Genomic DNA, 10,065 nt, shown 5'->3' on the forward strand with positions numbered 1-10,065 from the left:
CTAAGGAAAACCCACCCCAGAATATTCCATAGCCCAGGGCCTAGGACACTTTCCTGCAATATGAGAGACCCAAATTCAAATCTCTTCTTCATATCAGGCAGCGAGGGGAATTAAACTTGTGTTTCCCATGCCCCATGGGCCAAAAGTTACAAGGTTGGTAACAGCTGAACGTCTTTGTCTGGCTGTGTTGTAAACGGTGTTGAAAAATTACAAGTTGATATGATCTGGCAAATTCATGTCAAATTTACTGTGGGAGCTTCAGGCTCAGGTGCAGCTCCATCCTTCCTAGTCTCTCCCTGTAACACATGACAATCTAGTCTCCTGTGGGCTGTAATACTTTGGTCTCATTTCGGTTGATAGGTTTAGTGTGCAGGTGCTGGCTGCTGGCCTGTGATATGCAGGAGGTCAGACTAGATGATCTGCTGGGCCTTTCTGGCCTTAAACTCTATGGCTCTAAATTCACTATTAACAAATAACCTATTTGTCCGAAAAATGTGCCTCCCTCTACTGCTGAGGGGCTCTTCTTATTAGCGATGGGGAGGATACAGCTCTTCCTTCTCAAGGGCATAGCACCAGACGACTCAAAAGATTTTCGGTGGCAGAGCTTCCCAACCCAGGAAACCTTGACAGCAGCCAGCTGCTCGGCTCCCACATCCCCACCCAGGAACCACCACTGCAGCTGGCAGCAGCAGCTGAGCTGGTCAGCAGTGAATTAGTTAACAGCCTTGATTGGGGTCTGCCCTCGTTAGGTTTCAGGGTTAACGCCTGGTCGAAGGGCGGGAGGGAGCTCGCGGCCCCCAGAGCCTACAGCGCTCCACCCGGCCTGCGGCGGCGCCAGGCCTCTCCGCCCCGCCCCTTTTCCCTCCGGCCCCGCCCTCTGCTCGCGCTGCCACACTCCGCATGGCCCCCGACGCGCGCCGCGCCCTGCCCCCTGATTGGGCGGCGCGGGCCTGCGGGCGCGCGCCCGTCTGTGGGCGCGGCGCGCGCCGAGTCCCGACTCGAGAGCAGCAGGCTAGGGTGCGCTGTGCGTTGTGAGCGGTTGCGCCGCGCTCTCTCCCTTGGTAACCGGAGTGCGGGCGGAGGGGCTGCGGGGACTGTCCGCCGCTGCCAGCAGCCCCGGGGCCCCTGCCTGGCGCCAGCCTCCCGGCCGCCGAGAGCGCGATCGCGGGTCCCGCCGCGGGGAGCGGAGCGAGCGCGGGGCGGCGGCGGCGGCTCCATCATGTCGACGGGCGGCGACTTCGGCAACCCGCTGCGGAAATTCAAGCTGGTTTTCCTGGGCGAGCAGAGCGGTGAGTGACCCGGCCCCGCCCCGCCCGGGGGCTCCGGCCCCTCGCTCGGCCCCGGCCGGAGCAGAGACCGCAGTGACCCCCCCCCCCCCGGCCGGCACCCCCGGCCCGGCACCCCCGGGAGCAGGAAACCCGCCCCCGTCCCATCGGGGCCCCGCTGAGCCTCCCACCGGCCCCGGCCTCTCCCTCGGCGGCGGTTGCGACCGGTCCCCTCGCCCGGCCTGGGAGCGCCCCCCAGGGCCCCCCGTCCATCGGGCTCTGTCCTCGCCCCCGGGGAAGCTGAGCCCGCCCTGCCCTGGAGCCGTGGCGGGGGAGCAGCCCCTCGCCCCACCGGCTAAGGGAGCCTGCCCGGCGATCACCCTGTGGGGCTGGGCTCGCCGTCGGCCGGGGAGGGCTTCTCGCTCTGCCCGGTGGGGTGTGGGGTTTGGTGCTGCTGGGGCCCAGAGCCGGGCCCAGCCCAGCCCGATGCGGGAGGGTCCCTCCTCCTGGGGCGATTGTCGTCTTGCTCGGAGAACGGCGGGTTGGGAAACTGCTGCGGGAAGCCGCCCTCTGTCCCCACCTCTCTGTGCACTGATTCATTTCCCCCCGTTGAAATGGTGTTGCTTTCTCGGGATGCCGCTGAATGATGCTTGACTGTGATCTTTACCTTTAATGTTTTAAATTCAGCCTCTCTCTTCTCCCCCCCACAACCCCCACCCCCCAAAAAATCAACTGGTGTTTGCTCCAGTGGGGTCAAGAGGGGGAAATGAGAATGGCCAGTACTCCTCCTAATGTATTTTAATTACTATCTATTTGGTAATGGGAGGAAGAGCTATCAAATAGTGCAGTTGTGATAGAAGCAGCTGCTGATTTCATATGACCTGGGGTTGCTTGGTTTCCTGGGGAGGGTGGAAACAGAGACTGGTAATTCTGTTAAATAGTGGATTTTTTTAGGAAACTGTGAATTACATTCCAGCAAAGTGTTTCTAACACCTTAAATATTTAATGTAGCAAATGAGAATTCCCTCCTCCTCTTTGATGGAAGAAATCTGAATGCCTGCTTCCTCCTCAGCAAAAGGCCCTCGCTATCTCACCAGTGCAGAGCAAAATCCTGATTTCATTTCCTTGGGAGTGGATTGCTTTATTGAAATGTATTGTGTGCATTTGTAAGATGTACTATAATGAGACACTTTGATTAAAGGGGAGCAAAAACATTTAGTCTCTTCTGTCCCTGGGTGGGGTGGAGTTTGTATCTGCTGCCACAGCCAGCACTAATGCGGTTTGACATCTGCCTGGAAAGGGATGCTAATCCTTTTACCTTCTCTGAAATGACTTACATTTTGGTGTCGCTTCAGTCTACTTTAAACTGTCTTGGTGGTGGGGGACTGCTGTTAAAGCAAATCAAGCCATATACACGGGCAGTTCTCTGCCTCTTTCCTTTGTTGGGAGAGAGCTCCTTTCCATATTATGCTCATGGGGACACTATATGCACAACTTGTATATCTTTTTAGGTAAGTAGCCTAATACATAGGGTGACCAGATGTCCCAATTTTATAGGGGCAGTCCCGATTTTTGGGTCTTTTTCTTATATAGGCTCCTATTACCCCCCACCCGCTGTCCCGATTTTTCACATTTACTATTTGGTCACCCTACTAATGCAGAAAGTGAGGTGCTGCCTGGACAGCCATTTTATGAGAATTTCAGGAGAGGGTTGTGTGTAAAGACACTGTTCATACCAAGTAAGTATTGATAAAAAGGAGTTAAAAGTGCTTGCTGCACACCCCTGGGATGCTGCTGCCGCCTGTTTTATGGTGTTGCTGATATTTAGTTTGGGAGAAGCCTTTTAGTGTGGGTCTCAAAGGAAGATTTGTAGCTTCTAGTACTGCTTATTACATCTCGGTAGGTAGCTTTCTTAGTTGACAAATGAATTTCTCACATATTTCAGTTCTATCCAACATACTGCAGACCGCCTCGTGTCTAAATCTTCCAATCCTGTTCATTTTTGTGCTTGAGCTAATCATATTTGTACCAGAAAGGTTTACATGATTCCCATTGATAATAACACATGCACATTTTGGGGGTGGGGGGAAAGGAGATGATCATGAGTACAATGTAGCAGAATGCTACCAACTAACGCACACTTCTGACGTACATGATTAAATGAGGTCCTCATGTACAGTGGAAAAATCACTACTTTTTCCATGCTGTCAAAGTGAGGTTTAGACAGCTCCACGCCATCTTGAGGTAATTGTGTATGAATTATTTTTTTAGTAGCCTATGTTTGACTTTTCAAGCACTATATGTAATGGTAAGTAGATAAATGTGCCCATAGTGATGTTCTTCTGTGCAATGAAGATAATGCACATGCATCTTTCATTATGCAGTGGCTCAGTGCTGTGAATTTTAATACTGGATTTTGCCACCATTTAGCTCATTCTCCTTGTCCTTTCGGGATTGGTGAGCGAAGGTGCAGCGAAATCTAGAAACAAATGGACCCTTGTAGAATAGCAGTATTTACAAATCAAGCATCTGTTTAAAAACACTGCAGCTGGAATATCTTTTTCACTTCCTGTTTAGCTAAATCATTGTCTGCCTTGTTGGAAGGCCATAATTAATGGTATCCTACTGCTGGTCAGAGGAGAACAGAATGCTGCTTTTGCATTGTTTTCTTTCAGTCACTTCAGAATGGCAAGTGAAATGTTATAGTGGGCTCTGCTGCTGATTAGCTGGAGATGCATGCCAGGACTAAGATCAGGCCTCTTGTGTTGCCTGCAGTCAGTCTTTTCAATAAATGTATGTGCTACTGTTCCGTGATTCTTAATTGGAGTTTGTTAAAGGTTTTAACAGCTTGCCCAGGCGATGTAGTAATGTGATCAAGGATAATAATTTGCCATGTGAAACTGGATATGTTTGTGGAGATTTCCGTTTTAAATAAGACCCAGAAAACAAAGTTAACAGTAAAAGATGCAAATCACATCGATTGTATTAAGCCGTATTACAGCAGCCTTCTCCCTAGGCATGTTTGCTCGGACTGCAGAGATTCTTCCTGCTTATGCTATTCCTTGTTATCTGCTGCAGGTTCTGGTGCTGTACTAAGATGTTAGTGCTTCTGATTTTTTTTTTGAGATTATAAACCTCCACCTTCTCCCCATTTCCGGTGTCTCCTCAGTTACTTGTGTTGCCTGTCATTCATGCTTAGTTGAATCAATACCTGGAGAGCTCTCCGTGCTGGAGAAGGAAAGCTGACACACTGCTGCAGTCTTCTGCCAGTGCCCATCAGTCCGTGGTGGTGTGTTGGCTGGATGACATAAAATCACTTGCAGCTTCTTTCAGGATTTACTGCAAGTTGCTGGTTCTCAGCTGAAGTACATTTTTATTTCCAAACTAGATGAGCAATACTTGCTGCAAATGCTGTGGGTTCCTCACCAGCCTGCAATTTATTCCTTGTCTGGCTAAAAAGAGCTCTGTTTGAACCTTGTCTTTTTTGTCTGTGGTATAAAGACACTTCTTAGGCTAGCAATGAGTAAAATTTAACTGGTGCTAGCCTTGATTGAATTACTATTTCCATGATTGCAGATTACATAGAGTTTAGTAGTGTTAAATATGTTAATCTTCCCTGAAAAGACGGAGCTTTGTGCTGAGGATTTAGATGCAGCTAGAGTAAAATATAATATATATATATAAATCAGTCTCCTTAGTACCTTCTGATCTTGTTTTCTTTCAGGTGATTTCTGGCAGCCTAAATGTCTCAAGTTAATATTTAATTGCTATTTCTGAGTCAGATTATCAGCTAGAGTGGCACAAACCACCCTTATTAAAGTAGTTTTCAAATAAAATTGCTGTGTGCTTGAAAACTATAGAAAATGTTCAGCAGTCTTGTCCTCTTCATTTTTGTCTTGCATGTATGCTCCTCCTCTCATTCTTGTTATACGTCACTAGTTTCCTATCTGAGCAGGCAGGAAGAATTGTATGCCAGTGGCAGGTAATAGAAGTATTACTCTTGCTGATTTCATTGCATGTGTTTATACCGTGAGTTTTATTAGAAAGGAAACCCGGAGGGCATCTATACAGGGACATCAAACGCGAAGCAAGAAATCACTTGCGTTGGTATGTCAGGTAGGGGTGGGGAGAGAATGTCTGTCTGCCTTTTCCCCAGGCTGTGGATGCTGCCCTGCAATGGATGACCAGAAAAATCAACTACGTCAATCTGTATCTATCTTGTAAAGCACTTTATCACCATGGTATCTAAGTGTTGTGCAACGGCTAGGGGATATATTTAATTGTGTTTTGAAATGACTTGACTTAATTGGATTAGTTGACACAATGCTGGCCAGTATAGAGCAGGCCAAGTCATGGTTTTCATGTCAGCTAGCCATGGGACCAGAGGCTTGCGTGTGACTACCTGACACAATGGCTGTCTCAGCTTGGTCACCAGCAGCTGAGGACAGCATCACCATGTAACTTGATTCTTTAAGTATGATTAAACTTCCAGTGAAGACAAGTCTGAAGAAGCATTGAGCTTGCCTGCCAAAGATTAAAATCTCGTATCCTTCTCTCTTTCTCATGTTTACCCCGTGTTCCATTGTATTTGGGCTATTGTTATTGAGGAAGCGTTGTCCAATGGTTAGGGCTGCAGCCTGGGATTCAGGAGACCTGGGTTTAATTCCTTGTTCTTCCACAGACTTCCCATGTGTCTTTAAGCAAGTCACTTAAACCTCTTGTCTCAGTTCTCCATCTGTCAAATGGGATAATAGTATTTCCCTACCCTACAGATGTGTGATGACAATAATACATCTAGGCCCAGTCTACACTTATCACTTAGGTCAACCTAGCTACATCACTCAAGAGAGAGCAAAAGATGTAGTTAAGCTGCCCTAAACCCTAGTGTAGACGCAGGTTGAAGGAATAATTCTTCCATCAACCTAGCTACCGCCTCTTGAGGGGGTGGATTAACTATACAGTGATGGGAAAACTTTTCTGTCGTTGTAGCAAGTATCTACACTACAGTGGTGTAGCTGCAGCTGAGCCACTGTAGCGCTTGTAGTGTAGACATATCGTAAGGGTTGTGAGGCAATCTGATACTACAGTAATGGGGGCCAGATACGTGTTGACTATATATCATCTGTTGGAGGATGGCTTCATTAGAGAGAGAGCTCTTATGTTTGGATCCAAAGACAGTAGCAGTTCTGTCTGCATTTATGCAAATACTGTCTACAAAATGGATAGAGATTAAATGATCTTCCCTGCCCCTAAAGGTGAACTGAGTTCTAAAAAATACAACTGTTTAAGGGCTTGTCTACACTACCCAGCGATCGCTCCAGTGGGGGTCGATAAATCGACCGCTGAGCGCTCTCCCGTCAACTCGGTACTCCACCAGAACAAGGAGCGCAAGCGGAGTCAATGGGAGAGCGTCAGCTGTCGACTTACCGCAGTGAAGACACCGCGGTAAGTAGATCTAAGTACGTCGACTTCAGCTATGCTATTCACGTAGCGGAAGTTGCGTATCTTAGATCGACCCCGTGCGGTAATGTAGACAAGCCCGAGTCCACCAGTTAGCCTTTGGATGTAGATATTAAGTAACTAATCTTTGCCTCACTGTTGTGAGGCAGTGGGTAGATCTTATCCCCATTTTACGGTTAGAGAAGCTAAAACAAAGATGAAGTACCTTGTCTGAGCCTATTTGGCCAATGGCAGAGCCAGGATTAAAATTTAGGGCCCCCGGGCTGCTAATTCCATGCTCTTTCTTCCAGACCACGGTGACTTGTTAAACTCCTTAAAGAAGACAGGTAAGATTACATCTGAAAACAAGAAGAAACAATTAGTTCTCTTCTCACTTGCCTGCTAAGACCTGGGTTTGCAGTTCTTTGTTAATTCTAAAAAAATTGAATTTACAGACACTTCAGTTGGCATAAGGAATTTTATCCCCATATGTGGTGCAGGTGCTGTGATGTATGCTACTGCAGGAAAGAGCTGTGTCTTGAGGACCTGAAATACGGCCCAAATGGGGTAAATGGCTTTTCTGCTCACCCTCTACATGTGACCGTGTCCTTCTATAATCCTGTAATATCTGAAATTCTCTTGTGGTCTCTGGATCCCTAACTTTCAGGAGAAGTTAGCTAGTGACAGCTGCTTCTGTGCTGGGAATAGTCTCTCCCAAAGGGAAGATTCAAGTCCCTGAAAACATCTTTCCTAGTATGAATGAGCCTAGTGAAATTCCAAGTAAATACCTGCACTCATTTTATTATTTGAGCCCCCTGCAGACTTGTTTATGTGCACAAGCAGACTTGGAGCTCTCTCTTCCTAAGTAACTCTTGCTGGCTCAGTGAAATGCTTCTAAACTATGAGGAAAAACTATTTTGACTGCAGCTCTAATCCAGCTCTTCACCATGGTAGTGACCCATGTTTAATTTATGTGAACAAGTGGTGAATTCTTAGAATACTCTGATTGTCTCGACTGGCTCCTTGAGGGGCGTATGATCTGTTTTGTTCTGCATACCATTCTGAATTCTGCTTCACTGCTGGCCCACTCTGAACTCTGACAAATCACTGCTGTAGCCAGAAGTCCAGCCTGGGCTGCACTGAGCTGCTAAACAGTTAAATCTTTTCAAAGCTTATTTCTTAGCCCTCTAGAATGCCTGGTCTTAGATTACACTCATATAAATTGGTCTTGGGACACTCGTTTTCAACCCCCCCCCTCCCCCCCAGTAGTTGCACAAAGGAGGTGGAAGATCAAACTGTTGTTCAATGTTTGTTTTGGAATTTTATTTTCTTTCTAGCATTTTCACAAAGACAAAGATACAATCCTTAACATACCAACTGCCAGTAGATGCCAGCCCAAACTAAAACCAATACTTGCCCCAAAGTCCCTCCCCTTCCCCCATACCTGATCATTCTACTGCCATGGCAACAAACTACAACTTAACACCCCTAAGTTACATAAAAAGAACAGGAGTACTTGTGGCACCTTAGAAGAAGTGGGTTGTAGCCCACGAAAGCTTATGCTCTAATAAATTTGTTAGTCTCTAAGGTGCCACAAGTACTCCTGTTCTTTTTGCGGATACAGACTAACACGGCTGCTACTCTGAAACCTACGTTACATATGCAGCCCTCCCCAAATCATGTCACTAAACTGTTACCAGAACTGCAGCTAACCCCATCCTACTTGAATAGGTCAGATTTTAAAAATAGTCAACAAAACATAAACCAATCCAAACCTCCCAAATTCAGGGTCTGTTGTACCATGAAGGGGAGGGAATCCCAAAGCTGGGGACTCTGCTTCTGCTCCAGGGAGTTAACCCAGCAACCCACAAAGCAAGAGCATCTCAGTCAATCTCTACTGCCATATGTGGCATAGGCTGAGGTGTATCTCCCTGACCGTTGAGGTCAACCGAGATGAGCAGTAACTTGAAATGCACCTGTAACTGACTAGGAAGGAATTGCAAAGCTCTGAGCACTGATGTTCCATGCTCATGGCAGTCACTTGTTACTGCACAAAGTCTCAGGATAGCCCTCAAGAAATATCTCTTAGTAGAGTGCTTGACAGCCTCTCCTGGAAGTGTCAGAAATGGATGCCTATTACAAGGTTCGCACCAGAGAGGAGCAGCTAGAGCTTCCTGGCCTGGTCTGAGTCAAAGGGCACTAAAGGCCACTGTGATACCCAAATATTTAGGAACTTTGATAGATCTAATAAGCTATTCCCAAGACTGAAACATAACATGGGGATTGCCATGCTGTAGGCCTTGCATAAACAATGCAAAAAGAAGTAAGGAAACCGAGGTTAACAATGGACAAAGCATAAACTCGCAAGTGGCCTTGTAAATAACATATAGTTAGATTAAAAAAAAAAAAGTGAGGAGGAGTTAAGCTTGTAGCTGCAGCTTTGCTCACTAGCACACTTTGTAGCTCATGGACAGTTCATGATCTGTACAGGGATTGGTTACAAAAATTAGTAGATTAATCATAAATTAGATCAGTCATAAAGTGCACGATACACTTAATACTATTGATTCATGGTTATGTACATTGGATGTGTGGTATGCCCTGTAAACTCCCCCGCCCCCAACTTGAGTCTGGTCAACTCAAGTGTAGTTTGATTGTATGCCAGTAAAGAAACCGCAGTGATGAGTCTAGGGTTGAACTGATTTGTTGGATTCCCAAGAACTGGATAAAGTGTTTCCCCAGAACTGGCCAAGGTGTTCTGGATAAAGTGAGTGGAAAAGAGCTCTGAGAGAATCCCAACACATGCCAGATTAGCTGAACAGTCCGATATCTTGTCTTCATCCGTGGGCAGAATCAGCTGCTTCAGAGGCATGTGCAAGAAACTCTGCAGTTGGAAGTGATGGAATAACCCACCCCACAAAGAGAGCTGCTTCTAACCTCCCTTCATTTAGAGGTTGGCTTATACTCTGAAACGTGGGTTCAGATCCGTTCCAGCCCTTTAAAGTCTTGCTGTTTTAACTTCAGACGTTACTGTTCTTCTTTAGCAATGTATTTTGTGGGAATGAATTCCACAGTTAACTGACTGAACCATTGTATCAAAAGATAGGGCAACTTACTCAGTAGTTAGCATAGAGGCCACCTAGGCTCATTCCTCTAAATGTTTCCCCTTGTCAGCAAGCACAATTTGCATCCAATTAGGTTTGAGTTGCAGCCAATTTACTTTCTTACAGTTCTTGATCTCTCAAATGCTAGGAAAGTAGTGGAAACTTTATAGTCTGCGTTAGATGAAAAGGAGATGAGACCTCCTAAGGGAAGAGCCTCATTGGCAAAGCTACAGAGGGTCCTGTGGCACCTTTAAGAC

General features: G+C 46.7%; 1 protein-coding gene across 2 annotated transcripts in view; it reads left to right on the top strand.

Moving 5' to 3' along the window:
* Positions 1 to 1,004: 1,004 nt before the first annotated feature.
* The window catches only part of RAB6A (RAB6A, member RAS oncogene family), a 99,200-nt gene continuing 90,139 nt past the window's right edge, over positions 1,005 to 10,065 (top strand). The window contains exon 1 of one of the 2 annotated variants that reach the window (XM_024213443.3): positions 1,005 to 1,289. In XM_024213443.3, the coding sequence (XP_024069211.1) occupies positions 1,220 to 1,289 (70 nt within the window). In that variant the 5' untranslated portion in view covers positions 1,005 to 1,219. The remainder of the gene's footprint in view (positions 1,290 to 10,065) is intronic. The other variant, XM_024213442.3, reaches the window with a different exon arrangement.

This window comes from Terrapene carolina, unplaced genomic scaffold (genome assembly GCF_002925995.2).
Source record: "Terrapene carolina triunguis isolate 2854851 unplaced genomic scaffold, T_m_triunguis-2.0 Scaffold1132, whole genome shotgun sequence".
Taxonomy (NCBI): domain Eukaryota; kingdom Metazoa; phylum Chordata; order Testudines; family Emydidae; genus Terrapene; species Terrapene triunguis.